Source organism: Natator depressus, chromosome 2, assembly GCF_965152275.1.
Source record: "Natator depressus isolate rNatDep1 chromosome 2, rNatDep2.hap1, whole genome shotgun sequence".
Classification (NCBI taxonomy): Eukaryota; Metazoa; Chordata; order Testudines; family Cheloniidae; genus Natator; species Natator depressus.
This window is the reverse complement of record NC_134235.1, coordinates 205,301,977-205,323,310: the sequence shown is the minus strand read 5'-3', so window position 1 is coordinate 205,323,310 and position 21,334 is coordinate 205,301,977. Positions and strand designations below refer to the sequence as shown.

The 21,334-nt window shown below is 39.8% G+C and overlaps 1 protein-coding gene across 3 annotated transcripts in view; it reads right to left on the bottom strand.

Annotated features, from left to right (window-relative positions):
- Positions 1-2,450: 2,450 nt before the first annotated feature.
- RAPGEF5 (Rap guanine nucleotide exchange factor 5) overlaps positions 2,451-21,334 on the bottom strand; it is a 223,964-nt gene continuing 205,080 nt past the window's right edge. For all 3 annotated transcript variants that reach the window (XM_074945792.1, XM_074945793.1, XM_074945794.1), the window contains exons 23-26: positions 20,226-20,313; positions 14,682-14,746; positions 9,076-9,130; positions 2,451-5,977 (exon numbers count right to left, since the gene is read on the bottom strand). In XM_074945792.1, the coding sequence (XP_074801893.1) occupies positions 5,859-5,977; positions 9,076-9,130; positions 14,682-14,746; positions 20,226-20,313 (327 nt within the window). In that variant the 3' untranslated portion in view covers positions 2,451-5,858. The remainder of the gene's footprint in view (positions 5,978-9,075; positions 9,131-14,681; positions 14,747-20,225; positions 20,314-21,334) is intronic.

Sequence of the window (21,334 nt, the reverse complement as noted above, 5' to 3'; positions counted from 1 at the left end):
TTCTATGCTAGCATAAGTGGATCTATACTAGTGCTTGAATCATGATCAGTGGAACTGGAATCAGAGCAACTGTGTTCCCTGGTGGGAGTTGATGGGACAGCAAGAAAACAGGGAAGAAAGGGAGTTAGGCTAGAAGCAATGCAGTCCCACAGACAGAGCACACATAGGATTTAAAGTTCACTTGTTCAACTTAGCGAAGCTGAACGCAGGTTCTTTGCAAATGAAACAAAGCTAATATCAACATAGCTCTGGTGGTAAAATATTCACCCATAACCAACGTAGTTATGCTGTTATCAATTTTAAATGTAGCTCAGGCCATAGAGAGGCATTGTGAGGATTAAATACTTCATGTTTGTAAAGCACTTTGTACATGTAAATGCCATATAAATGCTAAGTATTTATTGTTCTTAATAGCAGCCAGATTATGCTCTGCTGCTCCAAGGGTATGTAATGGCAGAGGAACGTAGGGCATAATGCCCCACAACACCTAGTACAGTAACTGTGTACTATTACATTATCCAGACCACTGCAGGGACTGCTCCTTTTATGTGATCTCTGAAGTACAACACTCACACTAGGAACGGTGAGCAGGACCTGAAGAGCTGACCAGACGTATTGGGAGAGAGTTTGTGTGATGGGGCTACTTACCTCAGGCAAGTGCCTCACAGCAGGTGTGCCTGCTCTCAGCTTTTGCAGCGCTTCCTACTGGCAGTCTCTCTTTTTCAGACGGAATTTCAGTGACTCAGCCCTCTGGCCAAGTCACACACAGTCCATGTCTGAAACACAAACAGACCCCTTCCGGGGTGCCACAGCAAACGGGGCCTATCCCAATATCCTGGCTGGTCTTTGACAGCCCTCCCTGGACTAGTTCTCAAATAGTCCCTACTCTGGAATTGAGCAGGACTTCCTCTCTGGAGACTAATCAGTCCAACAGGGCCTATTCCAGTACCCTTTTTTGGTGTCTTTGTCTGCAGCCCTCCCTGGGCTCAGTCCTTTATTAGGGCACTCAGCCCCTTCTAGGGTGACCAGATGCTAAATACAAAATATTGGGACCACTGCAGGGGGAGCGCCTTTTCAATTGTTACACTCACCCAGCATGTTTGGTGGCAGGAAATAAATCTTGCCGGCGAAGAAAGAAGTACCCGCCGCCGAAATGCTGCCGAAGCCGTCAGCGACTGAAGTACCTGCCGCCGAAGTGCTGCCGAAGACCCAAACGTGCCGGGTGAGTGTAACAATTGAAAAAGCGCTCCCCCTGCCTGTCACCGCCGCCTAAGAAAAGAAAAAAAAAAAAGACACACGCGAAGCAAAATATCGGGACCAATGGCATCCCGACCGTACTTCGGTAGGGACGCGGGACAAACTGCTCAATATCGGGACGTCTGTTCACCCTAGCCCCTTCACCTGTGTCTGGCTGTGGGAACCCAGGCCTGCTCTCTACACCAGGTTCCAACACAGGGAGCCTATAAATAGCAGCAACCTGCTGCTTCCCTTTAGCAAACTTGTTCCTGCTGCTGTTCCCTGGGCCACTTCCCTGTGCCCCAGCACATTCAGCTTCACCCTTACCTTTGGCTAAGTCTTGCTTGAGTCCCAGCAGCCAGCCAGGAGCACCTTTCTTGCTCCCCTGAACCCTGCTGGCAAGTGCTTTGTCCAGTCCTGCAGCCAGCCAGAAGCACCTTCCAAACTCCTCTGGCTCCAGCCAGCAAGCAACTGAATCTACTCTGTCCAGCAGCAACTTTTATAGAGGAGCCTACTGGGCTCTGCTGGGCAGCTCCCTAGAACCCCTCTCTAGTTAGCCGCTTCCCATGCAGCCTCTCTAGGAAGCTTGGAGGACTCATCTCTTCCGCTTTTTTCCTGGGGCAGGGTGTGGTAGGACTGTGAGGCCTCCAGCAGGGGGGCTTCAGGTCTAAAACACCCTGTCACAGTTTACTACACCCCAGGAAGCAGGGCATCAGAAGGTAAGCTCTCCCGGTGCACCAGGGGTTCTTCTGAGACATATTTTCTCCAAGAGCTTTCTTGCACTGTGAATCCAGGCCACTCCTGTAGCTGGGCTGTGATGACAAGGCACGAAGGAAGCCTATGTTATCATTATTTCTGCTTCTGAGGCTGTTTGGAATACATCTTGGTACCTTGTGAACTAGCAAGTCCTGCTAATCATATAAGAGTGAATGGATTTGAATGAAAATAGATTTCTGAGGCTCAAAACAGACTCCCACGAGAGTGTAGTTAATCTCATAAATGCAGTATGTGTTCAGTGCAATTTAATGACCAGAAGTATGAGCATAAAATATTCCATTTGGGAACAATAAACGCATGTGGTAGGCATGAAGGCACAGAGCCCAGATTTCATTAATGTAGTTTTATATTTTGAAAAAGAATATTAAAAACACTTGAAAATGCAAGATAAATGCAACAGTTGCTTCTACAAGTTTTAACCTTGTATTGCTTGGCCATTTTGACATATAAATTATTGCTTACTAGCTCTCATAAATACACAACACAATAATATGTACAAGCATGAAATATGAAAAAGAAAATATTGGCAACAGTGACATTTTTGGTAAATCAGACTATTTCATACATACCGGTTCTCATAATGGTGGATAACTACTAGCTGTAGTCCCTGAGAAGTTAGGTAAATACCTTGATTTGGGGTTTTCTACTGTTTTATTGTTAATGCAGGCTGACAGTATTATGGCACTCCAGTTAAAGAGACTATAACAGGCAAGTGTTCTTACCTCAGTTCACTGACTTCATCCCAGTTTTCTTAATAGTGTAATAAGAATACAATAAATAGACTATGCAAATAAATATTAATCTGCTAAAAAGTTTAGTATTTACAACTTTCTTTGTATTTTTTCCCCAGCAGAACTATTTTAATCTGGTTTTGGCAACATGTAATCCTTTTTTGCCGCTGGCATCTAAGCGCAGCTTGTTAATTATCTAGAATTGGGCTGAAATCCGAAGCACACATCACAGAAGTATCTAGATGTGACATGCCAAAATCCCAAATCAAAGATCTGTAGAGTGACCCCGTTCTTCCCTCATTTTGTCTAAAAACTGCTCTGAGCTACTAACACACACACACAGGGAGTTTAATCGGGCATGTGGTTGGGGTAGACTGAGATTTAAGATTTTCGGTAACTATTCTAAAATGGCATTAACAGTACTACCATTTTGAGGGATAGTGATTAAAGACCACAGTATTGCCAGATCTAGAAACTGGGGGATGGATGCTCCACCCAGTCTCCTCCATTCCATAGTATTCCTTTTTAGTTGTCCTTGCAACCATCTTTCCCTCAGATGCTTGCCAGTCTCCACTTCAAAATGAGGACCCTGCCGGCCTTTTTTTGCTGCATGTTCAGGGCAGTTGCCTTCCTATTAATACTGTGGCTACAAGGTGAATATTCTCTGCATGGAGTGGATGCACTAAACATACTTTGCATTTCACAGCTGAAGATGTATCCATATAATAAAGACCTCTATGTAAACTGCTGCAGTTTGTAGGACTGACTTCATACAAAATTACGTAGCATGACAATGTTTGAAATTTGGCATTTAGATGACAGAATTTTTAGTCGGACTGCAAACCTGAGTGTGGAGAGCAGGGTCATTCCCTCCCCTTACCGCGCTCCTCCCCCCCACGCTGTTGCTTCACGAGCAGAGAGGTGTAAACTACTACTACCAAGGCTATTGTAGGGTAAAAGTTGCAGAGAATTGAGAGCCAGGTGCATTTCTAAAACCCTTATTCATATTGAGTAGTACTTTACAATGCACCTGTCCTGCTGATTTCAACAGAACTACTCACTATGAACTGGGGTACTGGATCAGGTCTACAGTGAGGTGGTGTTACAGTTGTGCCCCAATGAAAAGATCTCAACAAGGGGGAGCTTAAGAATCAGTGAATGTTTTAGTTAATGAACCCAGGGAGGGGACTCAGTGAAAATTTACAAACTGCAACAAAACAAAAAACAAGCATTATTTGTGATTTGTGTTTTTATACTGCAAAAATGAGTCCACTAAAGCTAGTGTCCTGACTTGAACAGTTTTGGTCTGTTTGCACAGAAGAGTTATTTACAATATGTGCAAGCACATCTACAGAAAAACATTGGAAATTTTTACTCCATGGCCAGCAAGAGTTTATTTTTCTTCTTTTTACTGGGTAAAAAGATTTCTTTAAAAAAAAGAAAAATCATATTGTATTTGATAATACCAAAGTACAAACAAATACATTTCTGAAACATCTGTTTCCTTTACATTATAACTGTACAATATTTCACAGATGGGGAAACCTGAATGCATCTGACAGAATTGCCCCAAAACTACTTGTTAAAGCTGCTTTTCTGTCCCTTTAAACCACAGATCACAATATGATGAAGAGCATGCTACTTCAGCCATTCTGGTGGACCCAAATGTCAACAAAAGAGCATTTTCTTGGAAGTCTTTCTTGTGTGATAAACACACAATACAGACAGGCAGACACACAGTACACCTTCACTGCCACTGCAAAGAGGATTTTGCTATAAGGCTCTCTACAATAAATGGTATTTACTGTGAAGCACATTACATCATCTATAGTATATACTAGATTATTTCTGGACCATTCCTTAGCCCTAAAAAACAACATTATGATGAGAGGGTACTTAGACATGAATACATTGCGAATGTGACTTAAAACATAGTAATGCCAATTAATATTATCTTGATTTGTCTAAATGAAAATTGGGGCAGGGGTGGAGGAAGAGAAGTGTTAGAAGGATATAATGTTGAAAGCCTATTCAGGTTTCATACATATGGAGAATGAGAACCTGTAATACATAAATTATGCTAATTTTTTCTTTCAAAACATAAAGCATATGCTCAGCATGTTAGATTTTACTGTCTGTAACAGGATATTTCATGTTGTCGTTTTATTCAGTAGTAGGAGACCTTCCGGAAGGTGTATAGGAGACTACAGTCCAAGCAGTAAAGCACTGAGCTCCCTTTTTAATAACCAATAGCATACTAACTGCAGAAGTTAGTGAAAAACTAGGATAACTGGAATGGGAGCAAGTAATAGAGGTTTTTTAACCTGTACCTTTTAGATAGAGGAAGAACTGCTCTAATTGAGTTGCAGGATAGCCCTCTTGGTCCCTCAAAAGGGGAAATGCTGTGTTTGTCTCCATAAACTGTGTCAAGATTAGATTTATCTTTTTACTGTCTGCTCTGAAGCAAATTCTTAAGAGAAAGTGAAATTAGGAGCGTTTCAGATATCAGCTTCTGTTAACTTACGACCTCCAATCAGGACACACAATTGCATTAACATGCAACACTGTCTTATACAAGTTATTTTTTATATTCCCATTCTGAGGTGTTTGCTGTTCTCTCAAATAAGACACTCCCCCGCAGTCAGGGCAGCAACATGGATTGCACAGTATTTTTTTCCCCCAACAATCAATACTTTGGTAGCCTCATGTTAGTGAGGTCCATACTGTATGGTGAATTGTGAACCCCCATGTCACATAGTGTTGCTTGCCGGAATGTTTTGTTATGGTGACATGATGCTTCCTTTCCCTCTAATACTGGCGGAGTCTGGATTGAAAGTTACACTGGACCACCAATATGGTCACATAAACCAAGCTTCTTAGCTTAAACAATGCTGCTCTTCTCCTTCCTTTTCCGATGATAAATGGAAATGGCACTATCCTGGCCCTGGAATGCTGTGAACAGCTCCTTTTCTTGCTTTGCTTGATTTTCCTCTATCATGTGACTACTGATAAAACTCAGTAAACTGTTCTCATATAGGGAAGCAACATGCTTGGCATAAACATTCACTTAATTAAAAGTGCTGCAGTTACAAGGTTACATGAAGCTGCGGGCGCTCACACTCGAGGCTCTATCCGGTGAGAAAGCTCAAACAGCGTTTGCTGGTCGTCAATGACATGCAGGTGATAGACATGTGGCTTCAGCTCTTGATTCTCCTTTGGAGGAACTTCATTGCCTAAAGTTTATAGGGAGAAAAGGAAATGAATCCGAGATCAGTTTTCTGACCGATCCATACTTTTTCCAAATCTGAGCCAAACATGCCATTAAAAATGGCAAGTGAAGTGTGTTGGTCCAAAACATCTGCAGAGGACCAGATGCTCAGGTGGGAAGATCCTTATCCTCAAAGGGGAATGGAGGGGAAGAAAGTTCTAAGCCATGGAGACACAATGCTCTGAAACTGCAGCTTTGCCCCCTTGTCTGCCTGCTTTCTTGACATGCTTCTGACACCAGAGAGACAGGGAGCGGGAGGCATAAAGCTGGATTTCCTCATGTTGGGAATATGCTCAGCAGTCCCTCTGAGGCTGATTTAAGTGCTACTTTTTAGTGCTACTCTGTACTCTGTCAACAAGAACAAACTTTGAGTAGGGGCTGAGGATCTAGCATTGAGTGTTTAAATAGCTGTAGAACAAATGTACAACAGCAAGTGGACCCCTGAATCATTTCCTTTAGATCAGGTGAAATGTGACAATGCAGAATAGACAGAGGACAACTCTTCAAAGATTTTTTTTTTTTTTGGTTAAGTCTCTAGTTTTGATCAGTTATGCTTTTGATTTCGGCTAAGGTGGTAGAAACAAGGGAAATGCTGTTATTTCACGAGTTCCCACAGCAGCATGGCTTTAACCATGCATCAGAAGAAAACTGAAGGGTGGATTGAAGAGAAAACTGAGATGTTATCTGCCACAAACTCTAGTCGATGTTCTTAAAGCAATGTTAACAAAATTACCATTAAAAAACAAACAAAAAAAAAAATCCTGGAACCAACAACCTTAACATCACTGCTCTCTTAGCTGCTTTTGTTTCATCCATCCCCATCCATACTTTATCCATTTAGAATGTAAATTCTTTGGGGCACTAGTATTGTCCTTATATTTGTCTATAAAGTGCCCAGCACAAATTTAGCACTATGTAAATAGTCACATGACATTGTGAGTTCAGACAGTTCTGTATGCCACTATTAAAGACATTACTGTGCAGCACCTGTCCACACACTTCACAAGCACCTGGGTGATTTGTAAAACACTGCAGCAGAAATGAACAGGAGATAAATTGGAGTAGGATGTTATAGGAGACCTTATAGTTCTCAGGGAACAGATTCCATGTTTTCAGCAATTGTGCTAAATACACTGAAAATTATTCAGAATTCAAAGTCTCATTAGCACTTGAAATTACAAAAGGCTGAATTACTGTACAAATGTTAAAGCTGCTATGCCAGATTTCTGAAAGACTATTATTTATTTTCTGGATTTAATGTGGAAAAATATTATTTCCATTAGAATGGCATTTCAGTATTACTTAGCTACACTATCATTTTCTAACCCATACAGTTTTTGGTCTGCATGCTTAATTTTAAGACAGTTATAAGCAACAACAACATCTTTTGCTTAGTTTTATTTGAATTCTGTTCTGTGGTGAGATGCCTGCTATTTTTAGTCCAAATCAGAGAGTAATGCAGGAGAAAAATTCACGTTCCTGAAAGCTAAATAAATCCACTGCAAAAGGAAGCAGTCCATAAAGTCTCAATAAATATTCAGTGAATTCATTTCATGCCTAAATGAATTTAACAAAAAACAGTGCCTACAGGAATATCTGCATAAACTGTTTTTTAAATGCCAGCTTCACAATAAGGCCAAGCTTGTGGTAAAATAAAACAACAACAACATACTTCAAACCAGCAGACTGTGTGATAAATCTTGGGTATTAAACCTGGATTTATGTCATGACACAAATATTTATAAAAAAGCAAAGATGTCTTTAAAAATTCATTAACTTATTTTGCAAAATATCTGCTTAAAGACAAAAATAAATTAATTCGCTGAATGAGATTTACAGGTAAATATTCAGGTTTAATCAATGCTTCCTTTAGGGTCTGGATTAACAGAGTGAAAGTAAGAGAAGATGTACTTACCTGCATGCTTTCCTTTCAGTGCACGTGGAAATAACTGGTTCATAATTAATAAGTAGCCTTTGTATTCTTAAAAGACTGCAACTATATTAGGTGACATTATGGGCCAAATTTTCAGCAAAACTCCCACAGACTTATCTATTTGAGCACCCAAAATGGATAACTATGGCTGCAATTACCCTTTTTGTATGCCCACATGCAGGTTTTCATATACACCCCCATAGGAAACTGTAAATACTGTAGACATGATTAGGAAAAAAAAAATCTAACATTTATTCTTCAAACCAAGAAAATTCTAGGTTAAGGCTAAATCACAGGTCTGAAGTTCCTCCAGGTAGAGTGTTTTTGGCCTTAATGTGGCATTTATTTTAGTGTGTTTCAATTAGAACCCTACCACTATAAAAAATATTGTGCTGTGTTTCCCCTCCCTTGTATAATAGTAGTGTAAGTCATACAGAGAATAAGAAAAAAGTTTACAGATACCCAATTGGTATTAGTGGAACACTATGAAAATCCACAGTGATATATCACCTTTCATCTAGTGAGATGCCAATACAAGTTTGAATCAACTGCTGAGAGTTCATGTAGGTGACTGGTGAGACTCCATCCTAAACACACCACTAGTTATGGGACGCTGTAGGATACCTCACAAGCTCATCAGGTAATTAGAGGCCTTTATGATTTTTTTTCTTCTGATGCAGGTCTGTAAAACTCAGGTCTTGTGTAACATTACAGGTAGATGACTCTGCATATTGGGGATTGGGAGAACACAGCATTTTGTGAAAAATCTTGTTTTTTTCTGGAAACAATTTGGAAAGTAGCTGTAATTATATTGACAGGTTTCAGAGTAACAGCCGTGTTAGTCTGTATTCGTAAAAAGAAAAAGGAAAAGGAGTACTTGTGGCACCTTAGAGACTAACCAGTTTATTTGAGCATGAGCTTTCGTGAGCTACAGCTCACTTATTCTGTTTGCTGAGGTGACTTTCACAATACACTCTCCCCTCTTCTAGGTTAAAACAAACGGCAAATATGTTTTACTGTAAAAGTAAACCTGGGCCATGGGAGAGGAGGCAGAGAGACCGGGAAACAGTTCTTTTGATAAGTATGTAACTAATCAGAGACAAGTAGTAAACTGTTTTACTACTACTTACCACATTGGTTATTCCTGCAATGTCTCAGTGATCGGACAGTATCAGCAATCATGTGCTGTGAAATAAAACGTACAATATATCAGTGCAGAAATCTGACAGGGGGGCTGTTGCTAGAAAATCCTTCCCTAGCCCCACACTTTGCAACAGCAATAGTAGCAAAGGTGGGAAAGGAAGGAGGCAGGAGTTGGAGACATTTAGATTAGATGGGGAGAAGGTGTTTGTTTGTTTTTGGCTCGGTGTCAACATATCCTGAAACAAGGTTAGTTCTTTTAGACTCCTTTCACAGAAGGATTTTGTTGACACTACACAGATAGAGGGGGTCTTCCTAGAAACCCATGGAAATTGACAAATAAAAGGGTCATTTCTCTATGTTTCCTTCTTTCAAAGGAGATGCTTGAAATCCACCCTCCCTTTCCCCCTCATGCTTAGTGGAGTAGTGTGTGTCAAGTGCACTATTGGACAATAGTTTTAAACTGTTCCAGAGAAAGCAGATTTGTGTTCATGTATGTGAAAAATTAAGTGACTTCTGTTAAAGTAAAAAACTCCAAAAGAGGAAGATGTACTTAATTGCATGCTTCCCTTTCAGTGCATGGGGGAGTAAATGGTTCATAAGTCATAAGCATCCTTCATATTGTTATTAAAAGGCTAAAACTACATTCTAGGCTAAGTTTTCAGCAAGATTTTCCCCTTCACTCAGTTTTTACAAGTCAAGATTGTCTATAGAATGGTAACGATTTGATTTAATTTGATTAGTTGATTTTAAAAGATTTTTACTGTACTGTTTTTCCTTAGCCAAAATAGGGTGCAGATGGTTGCTCAAATTAAACAGAGAAAAACCTTTTAAAATTTTGTTTCACCGTTAGCATCACATCCTTATTGGATATCAATTGGAATAGCTATGTCTAAGTTAAAAGAGCTACATTGATTTTCACAAGTGGAGGATCTGGCCCATAATGCTGTTAATGAATGTTTTCTTTTGATTGCACTTAGAATCCAAAGGAAAGAGCCAATTGAATTGGGCCAGAAGCCCTTGACTGAATACAGTGACTAAATTAAGCAACCTGCCTGCAATTAACAATAGCAATATGGCATTTTATGGAACCAGTCCTCACACCTCCTTCAAAACCCAGTCAGAAGTGGAAAGGATTAGCTGCCCCGAGCAAAGCATAAGCTTGGAATGATGTAGCATAATTCATCTCTCCACAACCACAATATGAATTGTTTACAATGTTCCCTCACAGAATCATTTATCACGAGAACAACTGAGTATATGCTTAATGAAGACTTCATGTTCTTTAATAAATCAGTGAAGCAAAATCATTTTTTTCATCTGTGTTCCATTTACCATGAAATTTCTCAGTCTCTTACACCTAACATCATTTTCTTGCACTGATTAAAATAAAGTTCTAATGAGAGGTCCTAGGTTTGCATGACCAATTTCTTAAATCCCACTAGAGCTATGACATTCCTGTGTTCTTCTGCTGTTGTTGCATCTTCCAGTTTATATCCCATATTTTGAATTTGGCTTTCACAAGTAAAGGAGAATCGACTGTGTCACTCACAATGTCACACTGTGCTTTCTTCCCTCTTTGTTACTCAGTATGGGCTCAATCCATCTGAAATTAGCTTCTGTGGCTGATGCCCCAGGGAAACTGGCTGGACCACTTTACACTCCGTTCTCATGGAGATTGATCACAATTCTTCCTTCTTTAGTGGCTTCATTAGGCATTTCACACTGTCCCTCTTACTCTGCCTGACCCAGTTGTAATACAGAAAACCTGTTAATTCATCTGAAAAGGGACAGCTATTTTCTGATTGTTTTAATAGATGGCTGCATACCAGAGTGTGATAAATATAGAGGAATGCATACAGTGACTGAGGCCATGTCTACACTATAAAATTAAGTCGACCTAACTTATGTCGACATACAGCTGCCATAGTAATTACATTGCTTATGCATGTCTGTGCTTTACTCCTTGTGTATTGTCAGTGTGTGGTACTGTGGGACAGCTCTTGAAAGCCAGTAACAGTTGACATAAGCAACACAGTGTCTACTCTGACACTGCACTGACCTAACTACATTGACTTTGACTCTACACTGCTCATGGAAGTGGAGTTATTAAGCATAACAGGATCAAAATTCAACTATAGATGCGTCCGTAGTTAGGTCAATGTAAGCTGCCTTGCGGCAACCTAACTCTGTAGTATAGATCAGACCAGAGATTTGACTGGTAACCACTCTTAGCACATGATCATTAGCAATAATTCCACTCTTTATGGCAATCCAGCTCATCAGTATGCTCAGAAGTCCCACAGATATTTTTGGGCATGATCCTGAAAACATTTATTTACATTACATGTATAGTTCTTACTACTAGTCCACAAAGGGACTGCCTGTCAGATGATAAATACTGATGTGTTAGAGTTTACAGGATAATACATTAAAGTAGCAGCGGTGGCCGAGACATGTTATTACTACAAGAGATATACAGATGGTGGTTGTGATTGACAGAGCAATAATGAAAGAAGCTATATTTCAGCAAAAGATGTCAGCGAAGAACATGAAGATACTTATAATACAATGGTAACATTTAGACTAGGGTTACCATATCAATATAACCTCTTTTTTGAACCTCTTTTCTCTGTCCGGGCGGAGGTTTCAAATTTCAGGAAATGTCCTGGGTTTTTGTAGAGCAGGCAAGATGCAACTCAGAAAGAGCCCTGATTGGTCCGCTTCCAGATTGCTCCCTCCCTGAATCTGCAACTGATTGGTCTGTTCCCCTAAAAGCCACAGCTGCTGGATTCCACCCACTCAGGCCTTGGCTCTCAGCTCTGGGGAAGGTGTCCTGCAGGGAGGCACTGACTGATGGCTATCACTGCGTTCTGGACTCGTGCCAGCTGCCCTGCCACTGTGACAAGGAGTGACACTGTCCTCCACTTTCAATGAATATGCCTGTCACAGGCATCCCTGCTCCCCCGCCACACACACACACACACACACACACACACACACACACACTCCCCTTCCCATCCCACCTCATACTTCCCCTTCTCTCTAGTAGTATCCTCTTTTTTGGGAAAATGAAATACTGTAACCCTAATTTAGACCTTATTCCATCCATTTATTCTTTTTTCATTTGCAATTCTCATGTTGAGGCAAGGGACACAATAAATATTGGCCTAAATAATTGTAATCTAGATCTTACAAAACAGAAAGTTAAATTAAAAAGTGCAATCCCCCGAGCTTTTGGTAAGTCTGGTCTATAGACTTTCCTAATTGACTCAACAGCTTATAGCTTTTCTTCCCTTAGTGAATTTATTTCTTTGCATTTTGAACAAGCTTCTGATTCATTGTATTCATATCACATTGAATGCAGGAAATAAAGATTTGAAAATCCTGAATCTAATGGAGATATGAATTTCAAAGCAAAGATGCTTTCACATAAGGAAAATTCCAGTACAGCTGTGATGGTAGGTATACTGCTTCCCTACAGAAGATTTTATCTCTCTCTCTCTCTCTCTTTTTTTTTTTTTTTTTTGGCAAGATCAATTTCAAGCACAATTTTGAACTTAGTAATTTGCAGGTGCAGTTTAGTGGCTTAATCTTGAATCAACTGAAGTCAATGAGAATATTGTTATTATTTATTTTGCAGGAGTGCCCAGAATACGCTAGGCATAATACAAACAAAGGAAAATACCTTCCATGTACTGATGAGGTTTACACTCTACAAGGGCATTGGGCAAGAAAAGAGGGAAAAGGAATACATCACAAAGTGGTTGGGGTAAGATGATTGACACACTTCTTGCTAATTCCATACCAATAAATCAAATACTTAAACATCCAAATGAACTAGAATAATGCTTATATGGGGTGGGTCTACATTACATCTTTATCTTAAGAGTTCTCACCCTTGCTACCATTGGTGGGAGCACTCATGCACACAGGGCTGCAGGCAGATTTAACAACCATGTTGTTTGATCCTTCTCACAGCAAGTCTAGATGACATGGTGGTTGAAATGCTGCTGGCTGTTGATAACAGCCTTCAGTAGGGACAAAATCCTGACCCCACTGGAACCAGCCTATCACCTTGGAGCTCCTACTGGTAGAGCTGCCCTTGTGACAGCAGTGGTAAGAAAAAAACAAAAGGCCTGATTAAGACTGAGTTGGAATCAGACCCTCTGTCTCCAATAAATTAATATATAGGCCTGTAAGGGACGTTTACTAAAATCAGTGTGCATCAAGGACTAGTTCAATTTACATCTTAATGAGACATAATTGTGAGAGCGATTGAGGAAGAACATGCTACTAAATTTATATGCAAACACCTAAAGGTCAAACAGTTAATGGACTTGGCACAAGAAAACCTTTTATTAAATGCAAATCAGTGTTCTTCAAAGCACTGCAACAAGAAAAGGTACAAGAATCGAATTGAACATACAAAGAAGGGACAACCTAGATTATAAAGTTACCCTGGGATGAAACAGGGAGAAATGAATTGGTCTCTCTGTTTACTCAAACAATAGGTACTGAATAGAGTAAATTAGTCGTTTCCACAACAAAGAGAGAAAAAGATTAAGATCAGGAGGAGAGATATGCCTCATCACCTTTTGACACATATCACATACCTAAAGGGTGGATAAGCCTGATGATATTTTGCTGAAACATGAAACTCCAATATGTACACTTTGTATCATGCTTAGCCATACTAATGTAACTAAGGCCTAATCTGCTCTAGAAAAGGTTTGCCGGTATAGCTATTCCAGCAAACCCTCCTAGAGCATACACATCTTATACTGGCAAGAGAGTCCTTTTTCTGGTATAACTTATACCAGTCTCTCAAATAAAATAAGCTATTCTAGCAAAAGCACTTTCCCCACCAATATAACTGTGTCTACGCTAAGGTTTTTGCTGGTACAGAGATGTTGTAAAGAATCACACTCCTAACTGACATTACTATACCAGCAGAAGTTTCTACTGTAGATCTGGCCTAAGCTAAAAGCCTAATGCACTACCCTCTACATAAAGATTCGTTTAGCTGTATTAATATTGAGCTTTTATTGTGTATATTCTTCCTCTTTAGCTCCTACCCAAATCATAAAGTTACTTTCATTTAAAATAACTGGAATTAGTGATGACTGTTAAATTGGGGTGACCTGCTGCTGCATACCTTGTGGGGGGGGGGAGGGAAAGGGAAACTAAACTCTGAAAAGAGGCTGAGCAGGGAGAAGAGGCAACAACAGTTTGAGAACTTACGCTTGTTTAGATCGTGGGGCAATGCACACTACAGGTGTGTAATTTGTAAAGCACACTAATGTGTTGTGCATTAGTTGGTCCATTTAGACCCTGCTGGTGTGCATAAAGGTTCCCTAGTGCACTTTACCCCACCATTTAGACAAACCGTTAGTCAAGGATAAATATGATGCTGTGAGGGAGCTGGTGAAGCTCATGGAGAGAACTGAACAGGCTGAGAGATACTGTGCTTGGTTATCACAGCATGATACATTTAATACAAAAGGTGGGGAGAAGGGGAAGAGAGAGAGAGAGAGAGAGAGAGATGGATTTCTCCACAAAAAAGAGGAAGTTGTAAAAGATAAAATGTACATACCAGCTTTTCAAAATTGACAAGGTTATCCAGAAAAGTTTTATTTCCTTCATGGATGAACGTTACATCTACAAAGTTTAAAAAGAGATACTATATTATTAAATGTCATGGCATTTGTTCAGTTGTTTTAGATACAAAGGAATGGAATGGTGACAAAGGAGTAACAAAATAAGGAACAAAACAGTCTCATAAGTATTGCGACAATGTCACATGTTTGTGTTACTTACAAGGCACAAACAACTATCATTGGTTCTTTCATTAAAAAAAAACAGAAAATGTACACCTTTATGGCAACATTAATGGAGGGAAATTTCGAGTACAGAATGTGAATTTGTTACTCACTAAACATAATCTAGGGACTTCCAAATAACACTCTTTCTATCAAACAAGACAGATGATACACTGTGCTGTCCAGGACTCAAATCAAAAGTACAGTGGTTGATGGTGGGAAGGGGAGCGCAGTAATTGTCGGTGCATGGGTTCCACCCTCCCTCCATGCACACGGTGAATCTATCTGAGCAGCTAGAGATTTTAGAGTGGTTGAGGCAGGGCTGTGGTAGATCCATGAACACAGAATTCTGCTGAATAAATTCTCTTCAGGAGGAGGAGACAAAAAAGTTGTAGAGACAACTGTTTTCCATAGGTAGTTCTGCAACACCTTCCACCCGCACACACCTGATCACTATGAAAGTCTACTACAGCGATGGGCACATAAAGAGACAGACAAACATTAAATACAATCCATTAAGCCAAAAATCACCTTGCAGCAAATACCAAGATTTAGCTCTTTGGAAGTAAAACAGTTATTTCTGGTTCCACAAAGCAGTACTAGGGAGAGTTTTTAATGGAAAAAAAAAGACATCAGTGGGAGGTATAGGACTACACTCAGGGCAGATTTCCAATTAGGCACAGTAGGCGCATGCCTAGGGGCACCAGCATTCTAGGGAGTGCCTAAAAGTTAAAAGTGGGTTATGTTTTAATTATATGTATTTTTTTTGGTATTTTATTGAATAAATATTTAAATTACCACATATTTCTTTTCATTTCATTTTTTATGGAAAACACGAAGGTCAGCTGTAGGCAGGAGGGATGCTGAAGGTGCTGTGCCTAGGGGCACGTAAGGTGTAAATTCGGCCCTGACTATACTTGGCACCAGTATGCAAACTGCATGCAGTATATAAAAGGAAGGAAAGAGGCAACACAACTGTTGCTAAGTTAAATTCACACTGAAACCGTAACTTCAGAGAAAAAGGAGAGACAATAGCAGTTGCAAGACCAATATAGTAGAACTGCTGGTTTGATCATGAAGAGTATCTACCTCAGAAACATACATATTGGTGCCTGCAGTGATAAGATGCTTTTGTGGCACCATTTTAGTAAGATGATGGGATGTCACGAAAACACTCCGAAGGTAATGGCCATGTTTTCCAATTAACAAATAGCCCTCAGTAATTGCATTGTATGTATCTTTCCATGGAATGCTGTGAGATCCCATGCAAAAGGACAAAAAACCAATTTGCCTGCCATTATGTACCATGGCTTACTATTGTGGTATCTGAACAACCCATCCCTGTTCTGCCCCATTTGGTCTCCTCTGCCAGTGTAGGTGGAGGAGAACATCAGTCCCAATGCAATTAGATTATAGGATTGCAAATCTGCAGCTGAAACAATGAACATCTTTCTTTTTGACAATCCCAGAACATAAAAACAGTCAAATTGATTTCCTTCCTTTTGTTTCAAAAACTCACTCTCAGGTATCAGCCTGAAGGGGATTTTGTAATTACTTATAATGGAAATTCTAACTGCTTTATATGCTGGGAAAAAATTCTGAGCTAGAATTTATAAGGCAGAGCACCCTGTGTTAGTGATGTAGAGCTGCCCACCCCAAGGAGAGCACTATGATGATTTCTGCCTCAGGGAAGCAGGATGCCTGCCTGAATTTCTTAGTGAGTAGGACAAGCACACCTACTACTGCACTCATTCATGTTGTGCAGGCTGCTCCTCTCTGCATGCTGCTCCCACTCAATGGGCCAGTGACAAGGAGGTGAGTGGGACATGGCCCTCGTCAACTCCCTGTCTGCTCTGGGGTACACTGCACTCCCAAGGGAGTAAAGAGGGAGCAGTTCCTGTATGCATGGACTGCAATTCTGACTACTTCTCACATGCAGGAGAAAGAACGATCTAAAGAAACACCTTTTCCTCTCCCCTCGTCCTTGCACTTACTGTACACCTGTATGAGGACCAAGCATGTCCCTAAATGGCTACATAAATTTATGATCACAGAAAAAAGAAAAAAAACAGTTAGATTATGTTTGTCAGTGCTAACAAAGAAAGGCTTTGCACTGAAAACAGAAAAGCCAGGAGAGTTCAATTCTGTACTTGTTCTGTGAAAACTACACAGCTTTGCTGCCAACAGCTAAGAGCCTAGATAAATTCAGTGGAGCAGAAAATTGCATCCGAGCCACGCTGTAAGGGTGAAACACTGGATTTTATAAAATATTTGAAAAATCAGCCGGATTTTCAAAAACTGTATCTGTGCAGTAACAAGGCCCGATGTTTAAATTCAATTAATGTAAAAGGGACTCTGTCAAGGTATTTTTCATAATTAGAATGAGAAAACATTCTTATTGCTTTTCTTACCTATTCAGACTTAAATCTGCTTCCTCCCCATATTGTTTTTGTTTCTCTTTATCTGAGTACATTACTTTGCTATTCATAGAATCACAGAAATGCAAGGCTGGAAGGGACCTTGGAGGTCATCTGTGCCAGCCTCCCTGTGCTGAGGCAGGAGCAAATATACCTAGACCCTCTAGCCCAGGGGTAGGCAACCTGCGGCACGCGAGCTGATTTTCAGTGGCACTCACGCTGCTTGGGTCCTGGCCACTGGTCCAGGGCGCTCTGCATTTTAATTTAATTGTAAATGAAGTTTCTTAAACATTTTAAAAACCGTATTTACTTTACATACAACAATAGTTTAGTTATATATTACAGACTTATAGAAAGAGACCTTCTAAAAACATTAAAATGTATTACTGGCATGCGAAACCTTAAATTAGAGTGAATAAATGAAGACTCGGCACACCACTTCTGAAAGGTTGCCGACCCCTGATCTAGCCCATCCCTGACAGGAGCTTGTCTAACCTGTTCTTAAAAACCACCATTAACGGAGATTAATGGCTGAGGGGAGGCGGGGTGTGTGGAGACCCTGAGCCCCACTGCAGGGGGGACGGGTTTCCAGCACTTGCCGCCCACAGCAGCTGACATCTGCGGCTGCCCCCTGCCAGCTGCGGCCCCACCACCCCGGGGCTGAAGCAGAAAATGTAGCAGAGGTCTTCGTAAGTCACAGCATCCATGACTTCTGTGCCATAATCTTATCCTTAATAATAACTGTGGTAAGCAACTGATCACAATTAACCTTTTTATTGAACACTGAAGCAAAATAGGCCCTAAACACCTCAGTCTTCTTGAGGTCATCTGTTATTAGCTCTCCTTCTCCACTAAATAGAGAACTTAAGCCTTCCTTTGTCTTTTCTCTTACTCCTAATGTACCTATAGAACCTGTTCTTATTGCCTTGTATGTCTCCTGCTACTTGTAACTCATTTTGTGCCTTAGTGTTTTTGATTTTGTCCCTGCATACTTGTGCTTTCTTTTGTACTCCTTCTTAGAAATTTGTCCATATTTCCACTTATTGTAGGATTTCTTTTTTGATTTTCAGCTCATTAATGAGCTCCTGGTGGAGCCATATTGGCCTCTTACTATTCTTTCTATCTTTTCTCTGCCTTGGGACAGTTTTTATTGAAATTTTAATTCATTAAACTATCAGCTCTACTGAACTCCTTTTCCCCTTAGATTGTCTTCCCGTAGGACATAACCTTCCTGTTCTGCGTTTGTTAAAAAAAAAGCAGACTAAGTCCAATGTCCTTATTCTGCTGTTTTCACTTCTTCCTTTCCTTTGATCATGAAATGATAGATTTAATGATTCTCTTTCACCCAAATTCCCTTCAACCTTCAGATTCACAACCAATTCATCCCAGGTAGACAGAGTAAAGTCTAAAATGGCTCTCCCCCTGGTTACTTTCTCTACCTTCCAAAAGGAAAAGATGTCACCAATACATTCAAAGAACTTATTGGACATTTTGTGTTTTGCCGTATTATTCTTCCAACAGATGTCTGGGTACTTCAAGTCTCCTATTACTACCACGTCTTGTGCTTTGGATATTTTGGTGGGGTTGCTCATTATTTCTAGGCTATTGACTTTTTTTTTATTTGCATTAACAAACAGCACTAAAGCATCTAGGCTTGCATACAAATAATTACATGGATTGAAAGAGGGGAAGAAACAAAGAAGGCAATATAGAGCTCATTTGGACTATCAGCTGTGACAATGTCCCTTAAAATAGCACTCTCTATTATTTATGGGGATTTTGGTAACATTTTGTAAGGTATTCCTGGTATCCCCATGCATCTTAGAGATGTAAGAATAGGTAATGGCAATGCTAGCTGCGTACATGGTTTTATGTACATGGTCTCATATACAATGTTGTATTGCTGTGCAAACATCATAATGTAATGAGGCAACATCAGAGTGCAGAGAGTAGGCAGAGAATGGACCATAGCATTTGATGGATTTGTTTGTTTGTTTGTTTTTACCCTCTCTGTTTAAGAACTCCCATCTTGTCATCCATTAAAATATCATGACAACAAAACTAAAATTCTCCTGTATATATACAAACCCCTCAGATGACTAGGGACCTGGTAACTCCCAGACATTTTCAGCCTGTTTGGAGAATTTTCCCTTGAAAACATTTTACATGTATGCACCTGTAACCTGGTTTTAATGAATGTACTAAAGAGAACACTTCTGGAATACAGGGACATCAAATGAATTTGTCATGATCAAAGACAAGATGATTAATAATAAATGAATCCAAGATGATAGGATACTTGAAATACCTGCCACTTAATTGGCTACTTAACTATGTTGAATAGTTGTTCATTGTCTTTCTCAGAATTCACAGGGTGCAAGGGGTTGATTCCCAAATCCTCCCCATTCATAAGCACCATGTATGTTTGATAGATAAATGGGAGAGATTCTGATCTCAATTAAATCCAGTTCAATATCCATTAAATCAATCATAACCTCTCCTCTGGCTACGTAAGGTTTGACTTTCCTCCCTTTGGTACCCATGTTGTTTTCATGTATCATCCACAGCCAGGTGGTGCCACTCAAGAGATACGCAAGTTATTTTCTCCAGCCCCAAGGTTTCACACTCACAGCTCAGAGGGACTGTATTATCAGTAGGTGACTGGGAAGGCTCTAAAGTTTCAAAGCATTTGAAAAAAAAAAAGTGATTCTTACCTATTTTTTAGAAGGCAACTGTTTATTATCCAAAGCAAGTGCTACTGAAGTCTCATACATATTATATCTATACTTATCATGAAACAACATGTGGGAAAAATCACCTTACACTTACAGTAACTAACCACTACACATTTCTGTAGATGGAATTACATGGCAAAAAAGGGCAGATAAGATTTAACATTACCTTTCAGAAGTAAGGGCATGAAAGGAATTTTCGGAGACTTCATTTTCTTGAATGTATCTCTGTAGGCTTTGTGATTCAGAGAAGGGTCCTGCAAAATCATTTTAGTAATAAAAGAGAAAAATCAATAGGTTATAAAAAGAGCAATTCTAAATCCATTATAGGCTTCTGAACTGAACGTGATTTAGATATAAAAGGTTCTTTGGGAAATGAGGTAGATAAAGGTTTCCTAGGAGAGGTGACTTACTAAACTGAATAGGAAACGTAAACAATGAAGGAAATAGAAATGATTATATTCCTGTACATGAAATGGTTCTAAAATAGGAGATAGCTATATGAGAAATTCACCATTTGACTGTTCTGTAATTTTCCCACATAATCTCTAATCTCATCATCTTAATATCGAACAGAATCGGTCCTAACAAGTGCTATTTTTCCAGTGAAAAATTAACTCATTAAACAATACAACACATATCAGATATCTTAAAGAACAAAATAACAGCAGGCAGCTGAGTGGTTCTATGAAATGTAAGTACTGTAATTCTAAAACTCTAAAATTCTAAAATAGTACATACTATTAAGTTTATATTTATAAACATTTCTAACTTGAGGACATGTAATTATTATATAAGAATTCCAATTGTGATAATTATGTAAAAATGAAACAATCATTAAGGGACAGATTTTGTCATTCTTACTCAATTCAGTGGTAACCTTGCTAGCCTCAGGAAAGGCAAAGGAAATACTCATGCTGAGGAGTATCTCACAACAGAAGTAAGGGAGGCAAAGTCTGGCTCTAAACTTTTGATTCCTCCTCCCCACCTTCTTTTCATGCCTATTCTCTCTTTCTACAGACTCTTATTACAAAAAAATAAATGACAGATTCTGAACATCTTTGGTTGGGTAGCAAGAGACTGATGATTAGCTACCATGGCAATGGAATTACTTCCAGATTTACACCCGGAAAACCAAGCACAGACTTTGGGTCTTTATTTCCCCCCGTGCCAAGTCCAGGAGAATTAGTGTATTTACTCTTTTTTGAGACTACTGCAGCACTATTGAGATGTGTGCGGTCTGTGGCAAACCATGATCAGAGAAAGGCAATCTCAATT